The 22,180-nt window shown below is 41.7% G+C and overlaps 1 protein-coding gene across 4 annotated transcripts in view; it reads left to right on the top strand.

The window, feature by feature from the left end:
* GLI3 (GLI family zinc finger 3) overlaps positions 1-22,180 on the top strand; it is a 208,558-nt gene that overhangs the window by 95,081 nt on the left and 91,297 nt on the right. For all 4 annotated transcript variants that reach the window (XM_017734631.1, XM_008633830.2, XM_017734630.1 and 1 more), the window contains one exon: positions 17,873-17,978. In XM_017734631.1, the coding sequence (XP_017590120.1) occupies positions 17,873-17,978 (106 nt within the window). The remainder of the gene's footprint in view (positions 1-17,872; positions 17,979-22,180) is intronic.

Raw genomic sequence — 22,180 nt, 5'->3', positions numbered from 1 at the left:
AAGCAGAGCCCCACTCAAGGCACTGGCTCTGATCACTGCTGCCTGGGGAGAATAATTGCAGCATTACTTTAACATCCTGCTGGCCACAGCTGGGCTTGTGCCCACATACCTTGGGCTGGGGGGGGTTGCATGGAGCCTGCACATCCATTGCAGTCAGAAGTGTGTCTGCTGCTGGTGCTTGTGCCCAGCAGCATCCCACCAGCTCGATGCCAAGTGTGGTGGGCATCATGCAGGCTACCCCAGCTCCAGGCTCACTGCCTGAATAAACAGGCCAGGATGGTAGCTGCAGTGCCAGGGTTTATATTATCATGGTTTATATTACCACAGCTCCTTGTGAATCAGACTGGGCAGGTACAGTGCAGGCATGGCTTTGCTCATGTGGGTCAGCAGCTCCAGGCTTCTCACCTCACTCCACTGTCCCTGCTGTATTAGCAATGGCAGGGGGCTGTGATGACGGACAAGGAGAAGAGTGTTGCCAAAGCGGAGGGAGACTGTGGCCTCTTTCTGTGGCTGCAGGAGGTAGTCCCTGTGATAGCTTAGCTGTACTTGGCAGTTTTGGGCTGGAGGAGCATACCAGATCATTGTGTGGCTTGTGCATGGGAGACTGCTCCCAGTCCTCAGCACAGCTTTTCTATTGTCTGATGTCTGCACATGCTGGTCACATCTCTTGCATGCAGGCAAAGCCTCAGTGGGCTGCTCTATATATGTACCAAATGTCCCTACTCCTGGTAGACTTGTGCTTTCCTTAAAGAACTGAATGTACATTGCAGCACTTAACAAGACTACTTTAGATAGGTTAAGTTCCTTCTTCTGCCAGGCCTCTTTCAGGCCCCCAAAAAGTCATTATATTCCAAGTCTGCTGTATAGTTTGCTGGGTTTGTGTAAGTGAGATGAGTAAACTGTGTTTTCAGAGATTTCAGTCTTATTGAACAGCATACAGCTGGCCATTGGTGCAATTCTGGTGCTATACATGTCTCCTTAACTTGGCTCTGGTTTCAGCAAGGTCTTCACAGTCCTCTGTGAGGACCAGCTCAGTGCCAGAGAAGGAGGAGTTTCCCTTTGTTCAAGGCACACGGGTCCGAGCTGGGGATTTCTCTCTGCTGAGCTCATGTGCACAGGAGAAACGCCATCTGCCCATGAGCCAAGTGCTTCAGTTAAGAATGAACTTAATTGGGGATTACTTACAGAGAGTTTGCTGCACCCCCTGACCTCTACCCCGTTATGTGCAGCTTGGGAGAGGAGGGAATGTGGGTCTCTTGTTTTCTCTCTCAGCCTGTGTCTAAAAAGGAAACTCTCCCTTGATTTTTTTTTTTTCCAAAAGGCAAATTCTATGCCAAACCCATAATCAGATACAAATAGGAATGCCAGAAGCAAAAGCAGCCAAAGGGAGCTTTTCATCTCAAAACCAGCTTTCCCACCTGGCCAGGAAGTTCCCTGCATGTGCCTAGCACAATGGGGCAGCCCTCCCTGAGTTGCCCATGAGGGCCTGCCTCAAATGTTGAATGTCTTCTCCATTTAATCCTGGTTGTTGCTGCCTCACTTTGACCTTCCCAAAATCTTTCAGGTAAGTGGGGAGGATTTAGATGCTGCATCTTCCTGAAATGGAACTTATAGCCTGGGTGCTTTAGGAAGTAGCTCCGTAGATTTCTGCCAGAACAGGCCAGAGGCCAGCTTTTTGTGTGAAGGAGAAGATGGTAGATACTAGCCCTTCTGAAACAGCTTCTGTTAGTTTCAGCTTCTGCCGTACTTCATCATAGGATCATTCACTACATCCCAGTTAAAGCTGTTGGTGGTGATTACCTCTGTTGGTTTTCCCCAGGTTCTACCCATGATGTACAAATGGTCATATGAAAAATAGCTTTCCACCTACTAACCTGTACCAGCTTTAACCATTTGGGAGTGTTCAGCAAGTTCTGGAGATCGATTTTGGTAAATTGAAGATGTCAAATGTACTTGTTGCTGCTTTATAGCCCTGATGGTGTTTATGCATGAGAAAGGGACAAGCCCCTCTTATGTGCTCTTCAACTGCACTGAAAGGCAGCTTGTGCCACCATTATTGTAAACATCAGTAAAGGGTTGCCATCTTGTTTTGACTAATGAGAATATGTCATCAAGAGGAATCTAGGGGCACAGGCTATTGTTCACATTCCTCTATCAAGAAGGCTGCTGAACTCAAGCATGATTAAGAGTCTCTCAAGGATGACCCTGGGCTTGGGCATCAAGCAAGAGGTCATTTTTTCCAGAGAGATGTCACCCCAAGTTAAACACTTGGAAAAGACAAGCCATGGTGATATCTCATGGAGCTAAAATAGAGACCTGGATTTCTTCAGTGAATGCTTGTTATGTATTTCACTCCTAAAAGTGCATTCATGAGATGCTTATGTGAGTTGTTCCCTTTAGCTCATTTGAGATTTTTATTGCTGCAGTATGGAACTAATTGCAGACTGCTCAAATAAAGAGAGGAGCAGAAAAGACACTTCTTCTCTGCGTTTGTGTGTCAGAGGATGTGTGATTTCCTTTTCTCCGAACTGACTCTTCCATGAAGATTGGATATTTGTGGCAAGATGTTTTAATGGATTTGGAAGAAAAGCTGTGGTCTGTTGGCTGGTGCTTGAGATAGAGCTTAGATTAACTCTGGCACCTTGAACCACCAGCCGCACAAAACCATGTGCAGTTTGGGTAGGCATAACTTTTTTCAGCTACTAGCTGAATGTGCTAGGGAACAAAAAACTGCAACAGAGGACTTGCTGGAATGTTGTAAAAAAGAGCAGAAGTGGTCTGGTTTAACTTGAAGATTGGGGAATGGCATAATAAAAATAAATTGTTTCTCCCCTTCTTGTATTAGAAAAGCCTCAGGCCATAAACGCCTTGAAAGAAATGGATTTTTATTTTTCTTTCACCCTTCTGAATGGATCAGAGTTGCTTGAAAAAAATCATACTGTACCTAAACCACAAGAGCAGCAGGGTTTGGAGTCCTATTTTTAGTGTCAATAAGTCAACTGGCTTGGTATGCTGGGAAATTCCCAACTCCTGGCACCTAAAGGTTAGTATTATCAGCTCTCCAAGAATTGGTTTAGAAGATATGTTAGTTTCATTAGGTCAGCTTGTGTTATCCATTGTAATAATAATAGTAAATTGTATTATTGTAGCCCCTAAAAGAGCTATGACTGTAATTTTCTTTAGTTCATGCTGAAACTTAGTTTTATTAATTTCCACTTTAAACCTGAATTCAGCCTTTCCTCTAAAATTCTCAGAAAGGATCTTTCTACCTTACGTCTTTTAGTAAGCAATCTTTTAAGACTATAATCTGGGTATATAAGGAGAATTTAGAAGAATTCTAAGCTCTTAATAGGACAAAAATTAATCTGTGTACAGGAAGCATCTACATAGTCAAATTAAAAAAACCCTATTGAAATATGAAGAGCAATTCTGGTATGGACCAAAACCTCTGCAAACAACTTTAAAGATAATCACAGTTAAAATGCACAGATCTTAATGCCAACAGATACCATTTGTAACATTGATGTACTATTCTGCCATCTCCAAGTATCTAGGTGTTCAGAATAATAACTTTGTGTATGCGATCATGCACAACACATACATACCAACTGCAAGATCCTCTCTGCACCTACATACTTGCTCATGTATGTGTTTTTTTGGATCTTTTTATTTGCTCTCATGTTATGGAACCTGGAGGTTTCTCATTTTCCAGCTTTTCTCTGCAACCATAACAGCTGGAAACATATGTGTGGTTTTTGGTTGGTTTTTGGGGTTTTTTTCCTCTTAAATGAAAGCTGAGATTCTTACTTAGTGACATGTCTGAAAATACTGGAGCTTTGAAAAAAATAAAACACTGAAAAGAAAAATAAGATGATAAAATCACAAGAGCTGGCTATGCTGACTGCTGAAATTAATGATAAAACAATTCTGACTCAGTGGGACTTAATTTTGCCCTGAGAATGGAAATAACTGAAAAGTATGTTTTGGGTCACTGCAGGGTTACAGTTACAGTTGCTGAGGTGTCCTAACCTTCATGTCCGTATTTGATGAGACTTGATGCCCCCTAATAAAAATGTTATCTGTTCCTCTCCTCTTAATATGATAGTTGGAATAACTTCAGCGCTCTCACAGCTTGTGAGCCCTCACCATACAGCCAGGTGTAGTGTGTCCCTGTTTGCAAACTTTCTGAAGGATATTTAGATTTTTGGTTGTTTCTTTTTTGCCTGAGAATTTATTTTAGAGCATATGGATAGTTGATAATTTATTTTTGAATGTTATGGGAAAGTTTTGGGCTTACTGGGGTTCTGTGCCTTATGACTGACACAGAGATGCCATCCTTGTAGCTTGCTGTGATCACTCTGATGATGACAGTACTGATGAACACGGCGAAAGTGCCCTTACTTGTAGCAAGCTGCTTTGTGTCCTTCCCCTCAAATGCACAAATGACAGTATTTAATTTAAAATTCTTCAGCTGGCATAAAACAGTTCTAAGCTTTGTTTGTCTCTTGAAGGTGCATTCCCAGCTCAGCAGTGAGTGTCCCCAGGAATCACATGGGTGTGAGAAGGGGAGAGCGGGGAGAGGAGACTCCTAGCACTGGCTGCCTTCCATTGCCTCTCCTCTCTGTGTCCAGTTGTCTTTTTTCTCCCTTCACCTTCCGTACTTGTTTCTGGGGTATATATATTTCTCTTATATCCCAGCTGTGTTCTCCTGAGGCATTTGAATTGCCATGTGTATTTTGTCCAGAAGGAATTAGCTTAGTGCTTTATCTGGTGATTTTTTGGCTATGCAGTTTTCTCACTCTTTTGTACAGCTCTTTGATGTGTGCCAGTTTAACAACTCAGTTAAAAACGATGGAGGTGCAATAACCTTTTCATTGCTAAGGGTAAAACTTGCTGCCCTTTGTGTAGCCAAATACACCAGGGCAGGCTACCAAAGCAGCACCGCTTTTCCAGTTTAACAGGTTTAGCTGATGTTACTGGTTTGCCACCGAGTTTATTACAGTTTCATAACTCACCACGGCTGGCAGCAAGTGTTTTGGCTTTTCTTTCTCTGCCTGTGCAGCGGTAGTGATAGTCATCAGGGCTCTCAGCCCTGCAGATAATCTCCTCAGGTTATCATTTACTTGCAAACAGTCATGTGAAGTATTTGTGAAAAGGCTTTTGAAGTGGCATTGCAGGCGGATGCTGCCCGGAGCTGCAGAGCAGGCGGTGTTTACACAGGGGCAGAGGATTTCTCTGCCTGGTGTGGTTCTCCTCAAGTGCTCGTATTCTGTGGCTACACTGTTTGCCTTTCTAATGAAGTGAACTGTTTGTTTGAAATATGTGGTAGAAGGTATTTAAACAGAGACTAAAGTAAACTTTAGGGCTGTTCACATAAGCTGTACATATCTGGTTTGTGAAATGAAGGAAAACAATTTGGCTGCAGCTTACCTCTGGGAAGGGCAGTTAGGAACTGTTTAAACAAACTGGGCTGCAGCGGATGTTGCTGCAGCTTCTTACAGGCCTTTAGTGATGGCTGCTGCTCATGTAGGCATTCCTCAGGATGCTGCCTCAATGGAGAGCTCAAAATTGCTGTCATTATTTAAAAGGGGGATTTATTCATTAGCTGAGAAAAGTTGGGTACATTCATATTTGATTAAAACCATCCCAATTAGACAATGGACCGTTGAGAGCCAACATATGCTATTGCCTTTATAACGTCATTAGTAACCCAGAGTCCCCACTTTGAAATAAGATCGTGCCCGAGTGCGCAGACATCTGTTTCTGCCTAGCCACATGGAGGTCAGCAACATAACTTAAACTGCTAATCCTCATTGTGGAGAGGAGAACAGGAATCTGAGGAAGGTAGGAACAAATGAACTCGGATCCCGCTCCTGGCAAGGCGTGAGGTATTGATGGCGATACAATGCCTGGAACATGCTCTGCAGAGCTCTGGCAGTAAGTTTCTGCCTAACCACAAGCAGAAGTTCAGAGAGCAAAGGAGGGCTGTGTGAAGTGAAACTCTCTGTGGTTAAGGCATTTCAGTTTGTCTCAGAGAACCTCACTGCTGCTCCTGGCTCTGCCACAGTTGTGCCTGATGGGAGCGTTAGTCAACTGCAGCACAACATTTCTCAACAATGACTGGCAAAACAGAGACCTTGATGATGGGGAGTGCTTTTCACCCCCTGTCATAGCACAAAACAATTAAAACCGGGCATGTGGGGAATTCAGGAGTAGAGATTTCCAGCCCTGTCCAATAGAGACCATATGTTTCCATCCATCATTTATATTTTTTGGCGGGGAAGAAAGCACCACGTTGGTTGGGACTACAATGTCACATCCTCTGGCATTGTTTCTCTGCTCATTCTCCTTGGGAGCAAGGGGAGTCGCAACACTTCAGACTCTTTGGGTTCAGCATAGAGATGAAAACAAACAAAAAGTCTTTATGCTCCCGGAGTGCAATAAATATGCTAGAATTTCAATGGGATCCAAACAAGCGACAATAGTAGCATTAAGAGCTGGCAAATCCTTTGATGTTATTGACCAGAAAAGGACTGTTGTGGTCTCTGTCATGAACATTTAAACTTTTGACCTCCAACCTTTGTGTCAAATGGCTTTTCCATATGGAGGGTTACTATACCTCTCTCACTGCCACTGCATTTAATAGAGCATCAAACACTTCACTGGCGGGAAACTGATGCTTAATGCATTGGAAAAGGTCCAAGATTGCCAGAGGGCGGGACTGAAGAAAACTGTCTTCCCTTCTTCTGCTGAAGTGTAAATGAAGTCCCCTGTTTTCCTATAGTCTGATTGCATCTGAACTCTGCACAGAAACGTGGAAGAGAGGACTGTGTCTTGGTGGACAGGAGACAGACATCTTAAGTTACTTTTACCACCACCTCTTATGCAGTGTCATATGCAAACCTACAGCTGAAAGATGGGCTTTTACAGGCTGGGGCTGTCTTTGTGACTATGCCACAGAGCTGATATCCTGCAGCTCTGGCACTGCCCTTGGTGATGCACTGGCTAAGTGTCAGAGAAAGGGGTTTGCAGCCATCTTGGCCTTGGGGAACCCACCAGGAGTGCGCAGAGTATAAGGGTCCCTATTGGCATGCCTGGTGTCCTTTCTAAACAATGACCAAAAGCAGGTGCCCAGGGGTTAATGTAAGAACTTGACAGGTGACTTTCCTATCCTTTTGCCCCTCTGTCAATTTCACAAAATTTTCAATTGAGGAATTCCTTGGTCTTATGGTTTCAACACTTTCAGATCCTTACTCCACTTTTTTACTGTGACTTTCCCCTTGGGGCCATTCAAACCTCCTGTGTCCATAGCCTCCTGTGTCACTTGGCTGTGGCAGGGAATGGTGTGCCTTGTCCTCATTTGGCCATCTTTCCTCTGTTCTGGTTCCTTATGTCTCCTTGTAGCACCCCTGGCTTCCCCTCTAGGATGTAGAGAGGAATGAAAATCAACTTCCACTTTAGTGCCCCCTTACCCATTTGGGCAGAACAGTCCTTTCCCTCTTCTCTCGTATTTGTGGGTTTGTGCTCCACCCAATTCTACATTTTATCCTGTCTTGTCCCTCAAACACCAAGCTGAAGAGCATGGCTGTGCACAGGCAGATCATATAACTTTTTTCCTGGTCTGCCTGGACTGGAGGCTGGAGAAAGCTATACAGTTATACTCACCTATGATAGTCCCAGAAAGCTCAGTCAGAGACTGGGTCCCTGTAGTGGTAGGCACTGTAGACAGGGGATGTAAAGATAGAAACTGCCCTGAAGACTTTGCTTTTGGGCTGTTGCTATGCAGAAAAGTCTTTGCTAATGCCATGGGTTGCTTTGCCCGCTATTGCATTTATATGCTTCTGCCTGTTTGGGTCTCCGTTCTTCCAATATTCCTTTTATCTCATTAGTGGGAGTGTTTTTCCTCACTGGTGAGGCTGGACCTACCCATGAGTCCTGGCAATGATGTTGGTGTCAGTAGGGCAGTGCAGGCAAAAGACCTCAGGAGATGCTGCAGCTGGTTCTGCAGCCAGGTGCCCTCTGCAGCTGTGTGCCCCTGCTCTACACCTCTGATGTGGACTCTACTGAACTGGGGCCGTCCTCACAGGGTGTAGGGACCGTAAGTGTTAATTAAGCTGAGGTTGTCCATTTTTGATTTGTGCTTTTAAATAAGTGTGCTCAGACATATGTGCCCTTCTTCCTGTTTTTCAGCAGCAGTGCCAGCGTTAAGTGGTTGATGTAAAGGGTTGGCCACTTTGGGTAAGCAGCATTTAGTTCCCAAAGCAAGAGAAGTATACATCAGATCCTGCCACTACATCTGCAGAGAACAAGAGAGAGGATGAAAGTGTTGAAAAGAGTTTATGATGAACTTCCATACTTTCCCATAAAGAGAATGCCCTTTGGTGGGGAAGAGGAATTGGGGGGATCCTAAATCCTAACAAAAATCCTAAAAAAAAAAAAGTGTAGCTATACCTAAAGCTGATACTGTCATCCTGTTTTTGAGTAGTGGGAAACAGAGAAGTTGTCTAAAGAAAAAAATGAACTTAATAAAAGATGGTGAAAAAAAGCCGAGAGAGATTAGTAAAGAACAAGAAGTTTCAGGCAATTGTGCTACTCTTTTTAATGAATTAAAGAAATAATGGGGAATTAATAAAATTTTAGCTCTTTATTGGGACTTTTCCATGAAGAGGTTTAGAGTGTCTCAGAAAGGGTATCTCTGTGTTAACAGTGACCAGGCTGAGGCCCAGGGAAGTGACATAATTTAACTATGGCCCTTTGTGTTAAAAATATTTTCTTCAAATTTTGGCTTGTAAAAGTAACTAAGATTGATTGGAATATTGACAATATGACATTCTCAAAAATAGGCTGAGTGAGCACTTAGAATAAGTGTCAATAGGGCAAATTAAGGGAACTCACTGTGCTTTCCATCTCCAGTAATGATCTGAAACTAAAAGTAACCAGCATAAAAATGAAATACAGAGGAAAAGCTCTCTAAGAATCTGAGGGAAGATGAGAAAACATGGAGGAAGAAAACAGCTTAAAGTCAAGTATTTAGAAATATCAAGAAGTAATAACCAAGAGCCAGCTTGTGTTGACTTTATTTGGCTTGAGCCGTGTCCATTGCACCAGGAGTCTCCTAGAAATGGTAGGTAAGGTCACTGCCACATAATGAATGCATTGTCTCAGAGTGGAAAAATGAAAGATAATGGTTTTGAGACACTGTGTAAGAAATACATACCCCTGCTGTAAAGGGAAATTTGCAGAAATAGCTTATTTTTATTATGTATTTCTAAGGCTGCCTCCTCCTAAACAGTGTCAGCCTGCATGAGAACCTGATGCCCAAGAGTGCAGGGATGACAACCCAAGCTGGAAGAAACACAGAAAGCAGAAACAAGTGACCATGATAAATTTAGAATATGGACAGAGAGATTAAATGTTGCAATAAATGTATATTATCAAGTGGCCTGACAGCACATGTAATAACTATCTGCTCATCTGCAAGAGCTTGAAGAATGTCAACACCACAGAAGGAGAGTAATTGCTAAGGATGATCCAGAGAGAAGCTAAATAATTATGAATATTTGGATGAAATTTTTAAAAATCAGGTTGAACAGCATGGAAAAAGAAGTCTCTCAAAGTGTTCATCTGTTGGTGCATCCCATAGAATCTGAGCAGTTTTAATACCTAAAAATAGACATAATTGATCTAATTATACATTTTCCTCTCTACTTCCTATCATGCCATAAAATACTAATCAAACCTGCCAAGTATAACCTATTTCCAAGTCTTTCACACCTTCAGCTGATGAAAATCTGTTTAGCTACAGTGATTTTTACTGTGCTATACTGATACCAAACTGTAAGAGGTTTGGCCTTTCAAATAGCTTTTAAACTTGATTCTGCTACACAGAAGAGCACACAAGTCTCCAAACCATTGTTTGCAGACTGACTCACTGCGTCTTACAAACTTCTAAGAATGTCACCAAAGCTTGTTGAATTACCCAGCTTGTCTTTATTTGTTCCCACATCAAGTCAGCAGCAATACATGGATATTTCTAGTTGCCCCCCCTCACCCTTGTTTCCAGCTTTCTGTTGCCTCTCCTTAGCCACATTTACCTTTGCTTCTCACAGATATTTGTCATTGCTAAGTTAATGTGTGCAGCTGATAGCAGGGCATTCAGATGCCTTCTTTGAGCTGTGTTGAGCATTAGGGAATAACCAAGCTGATCTGTGGCAGCAGCTCCTTCCTACTGTTCAGGAAGTCCACGTTAAACTTCTGCTTAGAAGTTCTTTAGAGTTGAAAGCTTTGCTGTGAGACTTCTTTAGTTCTCTCCAGTGTGGATCAGGATTTATTTTGTTTGTAATCTTTTCATTTCCTCAGTTTCCACTTTGTAGCTCATCTTCATTCACTGGAATGTTCAGTGTGCTACAGAAATGGATATGAACAGGTAGATAGGTGCAAATTATTTTTGTATATATTGTGGTTATGGATCTAGTTATTGCTGCTTGCAGAGGAGGAAATGCTGAGGATGTGATCCTTCATACACATGTGTAATCAAAGGTGGGAAGCATTCCAGAGCAACTGGGTGAAACCACATGCCTGGGATTCTTGAGAGTTAAACAAGGTTGCTCATTTTGATTTTCATAATTTTTAGGGATGGAATTTGAAGTGGTGAAGGCTGCACTGATGCATGGTGGCATGAGAAGTTAGGGGCAGGAACAGCAAGACGGCAACTGTGTTGCAAGGCAGAAGCCGAATTATTTTTTTACTGCGGGTCCTTTGGAGGTAGAAGAGGGAGGGATCTCTTTTGTCAGCTTCCTGGCAGAGGGCAATTTGTCATATTCTTGCAGAAACCACATTATTAAGTTTTTTAAGAAATGCTGCATGTGATCCAGAGGTAATGAAAAAGATGAGCTGTGCTGTACCGAGAGCCAGCTGTTTTAGATGAAACAATTACACCTCCGAGTAATGGGATGGTAAAGCCAAGACATCGTCATCCTCTTATCCTGAGATCATGGGCCAATGTACAGATGCTGGATATATGCAGTTGTGCTCCTCTCCATGAAGGTTTTCTAAGGTTGCTTATAGGATGAAGCAGCCAGTGTTTCTTGGGTGGAAGGCATTTCCTGATGCATTTCCACCAATCTGCTGTTTGTTCTTGGGAAAGCTGGGCTGATGGAGTGACTTGGCTTTTCTGCTCTAAAAATGTATGTCCCCAAGATGGTTGTGGGGCAGCAGTGCTTTTCCCACCCCACTCACCAGGCAAGTTCATGGCTGCTTGATCAGAGCAGCGCAAGGAGTTCTTTCTTTGCTTACCAGTGCATCCATCCCAGTGGAAACAGTTATTTGCAAATCACTGGGCTGTGATGAATCATAATTTTTGTTCTGAAAGAATTGGAGACTTCTCTTCAAGGTGTTTGGACATGCAATATATTTATTACCCTGGGAGTTGTCTCTTACTATATATATTTTTTTTTTTTTTTTTCCAGATGGGCAAATGGCAGCAAGCACTGGAGTCTGTTGAATGGACTTGAGAAAGTTTAGTTAGTATTCCAGAAGGCAGTCCAGCTCCTTAGACAGCAGAGTTGCATTGACTGGAAGGAATAATAAAGTGTTCAAACTGAAATCAATCCAGCAGCTATTTAGCCAATACCTGCAGCAAATCTGGCATATAAAAACACCTCTCAGGGCCAGCTGATGAAATCAGTTCCAGCAACTTTTATTCCAGCTTCTCCCTCAAGTGTTTGGCATGATGGTTGTTGTGCTAACAATAAAACATGTTCCCACAAGGTGTTTAGGTTTACAAACTGAAAGTATTAAAATGGATGGCAGGAATCTAAGATTCTCCAAAGTCTTAATTTTTGTTTTTGCAAAGATAGAAATTATTTTTCAGCCATAACAAGAGCTGGAGGTGTGCTCTAGTTTGTGAGGTTTGGCTTGGAACTCCTGTGGTTTATTTTTTAAGATCAGTACACAGGCTCTATGAGCACCAGCAGAGGGTAGAGGAGGGAAGTCTGATCATCATTATAACACACAGACACATGGAAGGGAAGCAATCCAATGGAAAATTGTCTATTCTCTGAATGTGTTACATCTACTGTATGTTATCTCAATTAATATGTAGTGCTACTGGAATGGGGAGAACTTGCCCCTTAAAAGTTCTTTTCCTCAGTTTCCTTCTGTCTATTTTTTGGCTTTATACAATTATTTGACTTTTTTTCCAGCTTTGCCATGGCTTTGCCTTTTTCCTGTTTAGAATCCCCTTCTCTGAGAAGTCAGATGGTGAGTTAGCTGTGTCCATGTCAACGTGACTGTTGCCACATTGGAAGTGTGTGCGTGCATGCGCACACAGACGCCTGGAAAACCATCCTGAGATAACTGGCTGTAGCACGGCAGCGGATCAGCCTGCAAACAAGCAGTGCTTCAGATGGCAACCAGCCATGCTTGAAGCAGCAGCCCCAGTCACCATAGGGAGACTCTTCAAAGTGCACAAAGTTAAGTGCATGCATTAACGTGTAGCTGTGGCTCAGTCATTTTTTCTTCCTGAGTAAAGCCTCTGTATAAGCAGACATAGGAAACATAAATCACCCCTTATTGAAAGAGAACTAAAAAAACCCTCAGAGACAACATGTGGTCTTATTGAGCCCTAATGCAAGCTGTAATTAAAAAGAAATCCAAAATAAGATCTTTGCTTGGCAACTAAGAACCTAATTCTTACCATAAAACCTGGCAATACCATTAAGTTCAGATCAGTTGAAGCAAATGTACATGAAGAAACAGTGATGCCCTTAGGGACTCTGCAAAGCTGAATATTAGAAAATTCTCATCTGGTGATCAGCTTGTGAACCAAAGGAAGTGTAGAAATTTGCTGGCAGACTCTTCAAAACTCTCCTGCATATTGAAAAGACATTAACAGGAAGGCTATATTTTGCATCATACTGTGTCTGTTACATCTGGTGTGAAAGCTTGGTACTGTCAAGTTCATCCTCAAGACTATAATGGATTTAAGCAGGAAGGAGACTTCACCTCAAATGAAGTTATATCTGAGATAGAAGTTTGCACCTGGTTCAGCTCTGACATGTAATTTGGTGAGCTGATTGTCCTAAGGACAAATGTGCTGAAGCATAACAAGGGCTTCCTGTGTTGGGCTTGAGACCTCTGTTTTCTTGGCCCTGACCTTGCGACACAGGTGCAGATATTGGGGCCACACTGGGTGAGTTCAAGCCAGTGCAGGCATCTTCTACAGTAGCAGATGTATTCTTGATGTGGTCAAAAATGCAGCCTGTCATTTCGGCAGCCATCTCCCTCAATCATTTGGCAGGAATCACAAGGTGCTTAAAAAAGTCAGCTAGCTGAGGGCAGTGTTTTACTAGCATCACCATCGCAGCTGAACTTTCCAAATGTAGTGATCCCCTAAGTAAGGCTTATTTGGGAGACTACAGAGTGTACAGAAAAGTTATCATTAACTTCAGTGACCTTCGTAGCAGCCTAACCACTCTGCTATCGTCTCAAGGTGTTGCACAGCACCTTTGAGCCAGCTGGCATCATCCCCCTTTCCAACAAGTCTCGCTGTGAATTGCATCTCATCAGACTTCAATTCAGGTTTGCTGTTCAGCATCAAGGATCATACATACCTGTCCTTTCTCCCAGTTTCTTTCCCTTGATGCTGCAGCAGAGACTAGGTTGTCAACTTTCAGAGAACAAGAGTAAGTCTTCTTTTTTCCTCTATGGGAATGATTGTAATTGGAGAGAGATGATCCTATTCACTTCTTTAAGAAGGTAAGAATGATTCTTGAAGGAGAAATAAAAAGGCAGGTTTTACACAACAGAAAGTCAGCATAAATTGACATATTTTCCAGAAAATCTCACTGTGATAAAATTGATGAGTTTGTAGCATTTGAGGCAGTAGTGACTCCCACTTTGTTTTAAGGAGACCCCGCTGGCTGTGCAGGACATAGTAGAGCATCTGAAGGAAGCTTACAGTAGTAGGCAGCAGAGATTTCAGAAGGAAGCAACAGCTACCAAATTCAGCAATGTGTGAGCAAGGTGTTCCAGTGCTTTGGTGTGTCCTTACAAATTCTTGGAAACAGTGGAATTTATGCACAGAATCAGGTACTTCTACTGAGTTGAAATGGAGGGCTGCGAGTTCACAACCAGCATCTGTCTGTGTACTGTACACTTACATCAGAGAGTCTCTGTGAGGATGTCATTGGCCCAGGAATTCACAGTTGCATTTGGATGTCTGTAAGAAAAGTGCCTGGCATACTCTGTGTAAGTTTGCATCTTAGCCAGAATTTTAAAGATTTTTAAGATAAGTAATTTCCTAGCAGAATAGGAAGTTAGATTTTGTCGATTTGTTTTGGTGAGAGGAGTTTCTTCTTTCTAAAGGTGAGAGTTTTGTTCCTCACATTTTAAATGAATGAATGAAAACATAGAGCAGGTATCCTGTCTTTTACATTGAGCTTTTCTCCTGGTTTGCTAGATAGGTAAGGCATCTCACACAAATAACCATGAGTCAGATTGGTTCAGATTCAATTCTAGTCTGACTGGTCTCCCTCATTCTTTACTTACCTACAGTATAAATAATCATGGCAGAATGTGCCATTAATATTCTGATGGTGCCTTTAATGAAATAGTTATTGGGTGGGATATGAAAAGTCAGTGTGAAACTGGCTACAGCCTCAGTTACTGCTTTGTAAACTTATTGTTATCTATTTTCATATAAATACTCGTCAGCTGATTACATTTTATGCCATTTCAATTGAATTCCAAGTGAAGCCCTGGACAATGGGTGCTTTGGCAGCTCTCTGATTGATCTCAGAGTCTTTCCATATAAATATTCAGTACTTTTCAAAGTGGAGTGGTCTTGGGCCCCCAAGCGTGTAGAATTTACTACTTTTGTGCTGAGGGCTGACCAAAACACGGCAGGATTTGATTTCCATCTGTAAAATTGACTCCACCAGTTCTATAATTCTGTACATTATTTTCCCTGTCTCCCATTTAGCATGTTAGTCTGCTGACAGTAGAGTACACAGCACTTAGCAGCTGGTTTGTGGAACCATCAGTCAGGAAATTGTATGATAAATAGGAGGTAGCCAGGTTTAGTGGCACTTTATTTTGCTTCAGCAGTTTTAGCCTGGCTTTGGAAAAGTCATCATGTGGTTTTTCTTAAGGGTTGCAACAAGAGATGGCTACAGTGTAGTAACTTATTACACATACACTTGAGTTATGATGTTCACCAGCTGTATTGCTCATGTGTAAATAATAAACTGTGAGATGGATAATTATGTTGGGGTTTGATATGCAGCTCTGCTCCGGTCGGCTCAGGGCTGACGGAGACAGCTCCCTGTGCCGTGATGGAGTACGGCTGTTTCCCAGATGGAAACTACAAACAAGATGCAACCAAGATATACAAAGGAGCTTAATGTGAGAGGACTCAGAAAAATGTTCTCGGAGATTTATAGCCCATGCGTAAATAAAACTTGTTGATGATCTGCACTGCATAAGCCCCGCAGAGAAGAATACCTTTTTTGCATTGTTTAATACTAAGTTTCCATTTCTCAGATAGGGGAAAGTAAATTATACCTTGAGGAGGGTCAAATGGTATTTCACCACATAATTACTAGTACTGCTTTAATGGGTGGGCGTTTAGGCTGGGTGAGGGTGGGACAGTGAGGAGGCTTAGCGTCCTTAGTGGGATTTCATGTCTGTGGCTGGGTGAACCACATCCTATCTGACATGAATACGGGTAGCAAAATCTCTATGGTCTTACCTGTGCTCTCCAGACTCACTCCTGGAAGGAGACACATAGGGCAGAGAAGGATTTGCCTGTGCATCCATGAGGGTGTGAGTGACTTCCTTTTTTTCTGAAAAACTGATGGCAGACGTTGTATTGTAAAATGCCAGACATCTGCTTGGAAACCTCCTCCCTTTGGCTTATGCTGCTGTAGTCAAATACCAGTTTAGCAGGGAAGAGGGCAGGCAGGGAGATGTGCTAAAATACACTTCCCATGCCCCTTTTCCCCTTTGTCTTGGTGTCTGCTGAGGAATGTTTCAAGAGGTGGCAGCAAGCATCCTCCACTCAGACAATGACATTGTGTTCCTGATCATCTGTGACCTATTTTTTACCTCCACTGAAGACCATGAATGCTTACCATGGGGACTGAAGCTCATAACAGATTGCATGCCAAGGTCCAGTTGGTGCAGCAGAACCATATTTAAAAATACCATGAGTTTGAGATCCCAGCTTGCATCATAAGCCACAATTATTTTTCATTTATGGTGCCTAAATCAGTATATGGCTGAAATGTGCTGTGGCTAATCACATGCTTGTGTCCTTTAACAAAATCAAGCCATGTAACTGGGCAGTCTGTGTCAGATGTTTCCAGACTTTCTTGAAATACTGGGAATATTTCCTCAGAAATTATTTCCTGTTCTTCCCCTGTGTGTATTCCTTCAGGGCAATGAGGTTTGTTCCTCTTGTTCTTCTCCTACTTCAAAATCAATAATAAAGCAACCCAACTTTTTACAGATATGATGAGGAAAAATACTTTTTTTTTTTGGACCATCTCTAGTTGGAACCAGGGAAATGCTTTCACAAATAATCTAAGAGGACGTTTACATTTTGCTGAATAGGAAAGGCAGGAAATAAAAAGAAAAGATACCTTCAAGAGTTGGTGGGCAAAACCGGAATAGAATTAGTTTTACTGCCAGTGCATGATTGAGTTTTTCTTTTTTTCTGGAAACATTTTAGCAAATCCATGACATGACCTAATGTCTGTACTTCTGAGCTTTTGACGACAGATAAACACATGACATCACCCATAGTGGCAATTGGGTAATGATTGTGCAGGATCAGTTTGTTTCATGCTGCTGGAGGTACTTAACATCTCATTTGGGAGGCAGCGGTGAACAGCGTGTCACATTTTGAGGCACACGGATTTCACCGGTGTGCTGGTGGGGAGAGCTGTGGTCTGTGTGAACTGTGCCAGTCAAAGCTGGGAGGCAGTCTGGCTGCAGAAGCAGTGGAGAGGGCAGGCTGGTGTCTGACGCCTCAGGGCAGAGCCCATGGGGGTATCGGGGGTGCATTCCCCCTTTTGTCAGCCTGTCTCCAAGGCTCTCCAGAAACAGCGGGGAACAGGAGTTCTGACAGCTGCAAAATCCCCTATCCTGTAAAAGCCATGGAGAAGATAGAGCAGGAGAGCTTAATGCAGCCATGAGTCCCTGGGTCTCCAGTCACGGGGACAAGGAAAGCACCCTTCCTTTTCAAGAGCTGGGTATGAAATGAGTCCCTCTGACATTTCTCCAGGTCCAGCCATTGGTGTGGTGCAGTTAAACATCTGCAATATGGCCTTTCCCAGTCGCATTTCTCTTCAAACATCGTTGTCTGATTTACTCCAGTTTTACTTACATTTCTCAGCATGTCACTTCAGTTTGGCTTTCTGCTCTTAGGATTGTGTGTATATCTCTGAGGGTATACTTTTTTACTGCATTGTATTCTCTGCTTAGGCTTTTTGTCCTGGGATGATTTTTTTTCTTGTTTTAATACTAAATAAATAAATCAGGAATGCTTATGAAAGCCTTGATGGTCCTTTTGATCTGATGCTTCACATATGGACACATAATTATTTATTAAAGACTTTTTTTACACCCCTTTCCATTAAAGCTATAAAAAGAGAATATTAAAATTAGTAAATACATATTCATGCAAACACTGTGGGCCAAATTCTCCTCTCAGACAGACCTGACTGACAAGAGCATGGAAGGAGATTGTGACCCCTAAATTGTAGCACTGTTAACACATGCTTTTTAGTATCTGTTCTGTGTCTATGAATGTTGTTTTTAAAGAGTCATTGGAGATACTCAGATCTGGGAACCTCGCTTGTTTTTTCAGATCCACCTCACCTCTTTCCAGCATTCCACCCTCCTGTACCAGTTGATGCGAGACATCATGAGGGACGCTACCATTATGAACCATCTCCCATTCCTCCTCTGCATGTGTGAGTATTCAATGTTCCCCTTGCTTCCTGAAAGAATGGACAAATACACGACTCTTTGCAATGCTTGAAACCATGCACCTGGAGCCCGTTTCCAGTCTTGCCGGAGTGTGAGATTTACTTTTGGAAAGCATTGTGGCTATCTGTTCATAAAGCAAAACCCATGCTGGTTGCTTGAGGATTCCTGTTATAATAGGTAGCTGGCAAGGGTTACCTGGGTGTTTTACTGGCATTTATTCTGTATTATGTCATTCTATAAAGACTAAATTAAAAAGTGCTGAGCCCTGTGAAATACAGCCAGATAAACATGTATTTAATCTGTATTAAGCTTGGTATTCTTCATAGCTGAAATTTCCTTTCATGCCAAGGATTTGTTTACAAAACAACCAAAAAGGTTGTTTTTTTCCCTGGTGACTGCTATGAAGCATAATGAAATTTTTGGTAAATTTTCTTAGTCCCTGTTGTGTGCACATAAAGGCAATCGGTTGATTGATGGGAATGTCACCCAAACAAAATGGCAAATGTGATAGAGCACATGGTTTACACAAAGATAAAAGAAATGAATACCAGTGATAACATGCATTAGAAAAGGGTGGTAGTGGTGAAATCCTGTAGAAATAAATTTTATCTTACTCCATATGGGGAGATGGCTATCGGCACTGCAGAATAAACCAGTAGATGTGTCCAGAAAACTGCTAAATACCATTTAAAATGGAGCCGAAAAGCAGGGCTTGGTACTTCAGTAAAAGGCTTGATGTACACATTTAATCATATCTACTAATCACCTCTCACACTGAGAAAATACAAGAAGAAAAGCGCAAGTAATACTTTGAAGAATAATGCTAGTTGTTTAGGTGGCAGATTGCTTTTCTATGGCTATTAGTTACAGCTGTGTAATTACATATATGCAGAAGAAAAATGAAGTTGTTTTAAAACAAGTCCTCCTCTGTGAGCAGAATTAATTGATATTAACAATCCTAACTACATGCCCAAGTACACACATGATATTTTACTAACAGTTTTTTTTGGGTCAGTCTTCTATTACTGAATTGTAATTTCAGAGCAGATTTGCCTGGAGGTAGGTAATAAATCTGTGTTGCAGTCTTCTTGGGCATTAGAGGAAAAGTGGGTATTTATAGAAAGAGAGAGCACAGAAATTTGTGATTTATTCCTCAGGGTTCCTCAGATGCATCATCATTTACACCACAATCTACCATATAATAAAATACACTCAAATACATGCTTAAATTTTCTGCTAAATACTGTTGTAAGCTGAAGGTGGCAGGCTCAGACAGTCATTACAGGGTCATTCTAGATTTTGCAGTGCAGTCAATATTCTACATGGATGGCTGTTTTTGGGAGCTGGGGGAGATGATCATGCTCATTCTGAAGCTAGTGGCGAATTTGCCTTTCTCTTTGTATTGGGCAGATGGGGTAGGGAGTTTTAACCTGCATCAGCAGAGGACCATCATCCAAGACACCAAGTACTGCTTGCCAGCTTCGAAGAGGCTTCTGGAAATCTATGCCATGTGGGACCCTGCCTGACTGCATTTGCTGAGCTGAGCCCTCTCTGAAGCCTCAGTCCCATGAACCCAGTCCGTAGCATGGCACCCCATGCCCGCAGCAGAGCTTTTGGGTGGGTAGACCACTGTCACCTGCTTTGGGTCACAGTGGGAAATCAGGAGTAGCAGTCTACACTGCTCTCAGTGCCAGGATTTCTGTAAGAGCCCAAAAGATGTTGGAAGTGCCTGTTTCATGCCTTGTTTGGCATTCAGGGGTAGTCCCCTCTAACCCCAAAATCATGCTCCTTCTATGGAAAGGTGCCCTGCTGTGTGCTCTGCAACCCTGCTCCCTGATTAAGTGGTGATTCAGCAGGGCCCAGCAGAGTCAAGGAGGTCTTAGCCAGATGTGATATGACTCCAGGAAGCTGTTTTAGAAATACACTCTGATATCAGCCCAAGCTTTAAACTCAAAATAGCCTTGATATTGGCCATTTTTTTCCCATTAACTTCTGTTGATTCTTTTGCTCATTTGGTTTATGTGACCATTGAAATGATGAGCTGTAAAGGACCCTTGGAGCTGTTGTGGTTGGTGTAATTAAATATAAATAGGCAATTAAGCAACTTAAAAAAAAATCAGTCGGACTTCAGCATCTTTGTAAATGTTAAGGTTTGTCATATTTTTGCTGTTTTCAGGAAAATACTTTAATGTACATACATGAGAGGCAGGCATCCAGTGGTTTTCTTACAAGTTTTACAGAGCCTGGTGTGAGTATCACATAGGTTCACCTGAGATCATTTGGAGCCATTACTTGAACTGGTGTCCTAGCATCCATTAAAAAGAAAATAATAAGAAGAAAGAACTGGATTGAGATGGTGTTTGAGAATTCTGAGAGAAAATGGCAAGAACACCAGTCAGGATGCAAATGTTTACCTACAGCTTCACAATGACTTCATTGTATGAGTGGTTTTCTCCTCAGTGTTGTAGTACTCTCAAATGTATGTATGTAATATAAATTAAAAATAAAATTCTAAAAAAGGCACGATTTTAGTTATCCAAGGTCCTAGAAATATGTTCCAGAACCTGTCTAGCCTTAGTGGAATTAATTTAGGTATAATACAAGTGCAGAAAAAATGTGAAGAGGGCCTTGCCTGCATGGTACTTGTCTACAGTGTCTGCACATAATTTTGAACACTGACCAAGTGAAAAAGAAAAAAGAAAGCAGGAATTCTAAAGATGTTACAGGGCTCTTAAATATTTGCAGCTCTAAAAAGGTATATGTATTTATGTGTGTGATTCTTATAGTTTAATTGCTGATGGTCAGAACTGTTGCATCCCAAATTTCAGCCTGGAGCCAAATTTTATAATTTGAGTTATAAACCTTTAAAATAAGGGTTTATGTTTATGATGGAATTGCTGACAGATGCTTATGTATAGTAGGACTAGCAGGCATTGCTGTAATTACGCTATCGTATCCTATCATTAAAGATTTCAATTGAAAGAGGTTTATAAATTGCTCTTCCTCTTAGATAAACCACCCTACATTAAGGCATCAACGATATGGTGCAGAATTAAATTAAAATCTCATAAAATGAAATATGTTCTGTATTCGCTGTTTGACACTTAATTTGCCTCTGAATGAGTAGAGGAAATCACAAATTAACCTGCCTTTGTTTTTCCAGCCATGGCTTATTAGGTGTTAGAACAACTGCAATTACAGCCCAATAATAACCCCCAACCCTTATGAATATGTACTGAAATGTGTCACTTTGTGTTACCAAAACCTGTTAGGACTGTGTAGTTATATTGGAATTTCTACAGTACATATTTGGTTTATACTTCAGGAATATGTATGAAACTTAAGTTGTTCTACAGCAGCAATGGATGAATGGAAGAATTGAGGCTGGAGCTTGTGCTTCCCTTTTATTATTTTTTTCTCAAATTCAGTTAAAATTCAGTAGACTGTAATTCAGTTTTGCAGGTTAAATTATGTGATTATCATCATACGATTAAAACAAACCGAAAGAAGCATGGCTTTAGTAATCCCATTCCTTGCTTTGTTTTTCTTTGTTGTTTTTGTACATCTCTTTCCTAATTTCCAAAATTGATTTCTAAAGTATGACATAAAGGAGGAGCTGAAGCTCGTCTATGTTTTAGTCCTTGACTTCTGCTAGGTCATCCATTAGAGTGTGATGCCTTCTCTGGTTGGTGTGCAGTGATTCAAAATCATGCCTCTAATGAGGGTGTTTATTTTAAATTAATACCATGAGTATGCTATTTTTCCTTCAAGATCCAAATCACAAACTTATTATTGGCTAACTTTTCCAGTTGCTTGATGTCTTTGTTTGGAAGGAGAGTTGTTAGCAGTGAACAGAAGAAGAATAAGGGTGTCTTGTCTGTTTTTATGACAGTGCAAGTGTAAACAACTTGATAGTCCCACAACTTTAAAAATCTGACTTAGCCAGGATGAGAGCTTTTATTCATTAATTAAAAAAAACCCCAAACTCCTAAGGCAGAGGCAAAATCCTACTGATGGATTTAAATTCAGCAATTTAGGAAGCTACTGTTCTTGGTTATTCATTCTTTCCCATACTTTAACCAAGTTGCATTAAGAGGTTTTTCCCAATCTGCTTCATTTCGAAGTTGAGTTGGACAGCCTTTGAAGGTGACCTATCCTGATATTTTCAGGTGCTGTTACTGTGGCT

The sequence above is a fragment of the Corvus brachyrhynchos genome, unplaced genomic scaffold (genome assembly GCF_000691975.1).
Source record: "Corvus brachyrhynchos isolate BGI_N302 unplaced genomic scaffold, ASM69197v1 scaffold94, whole genome shotgun sequence".
Classification (NCBI taxonomy): domain Eukaryota; kingdom Metazoa; phylum Chordata; class Aves; order Passeriformes; family Corvidae; genus Corvus; species Corvus brachyrhynchos.
This window is presented reverse-complemented; position numbering and strand designations above follow the sequence as displayed.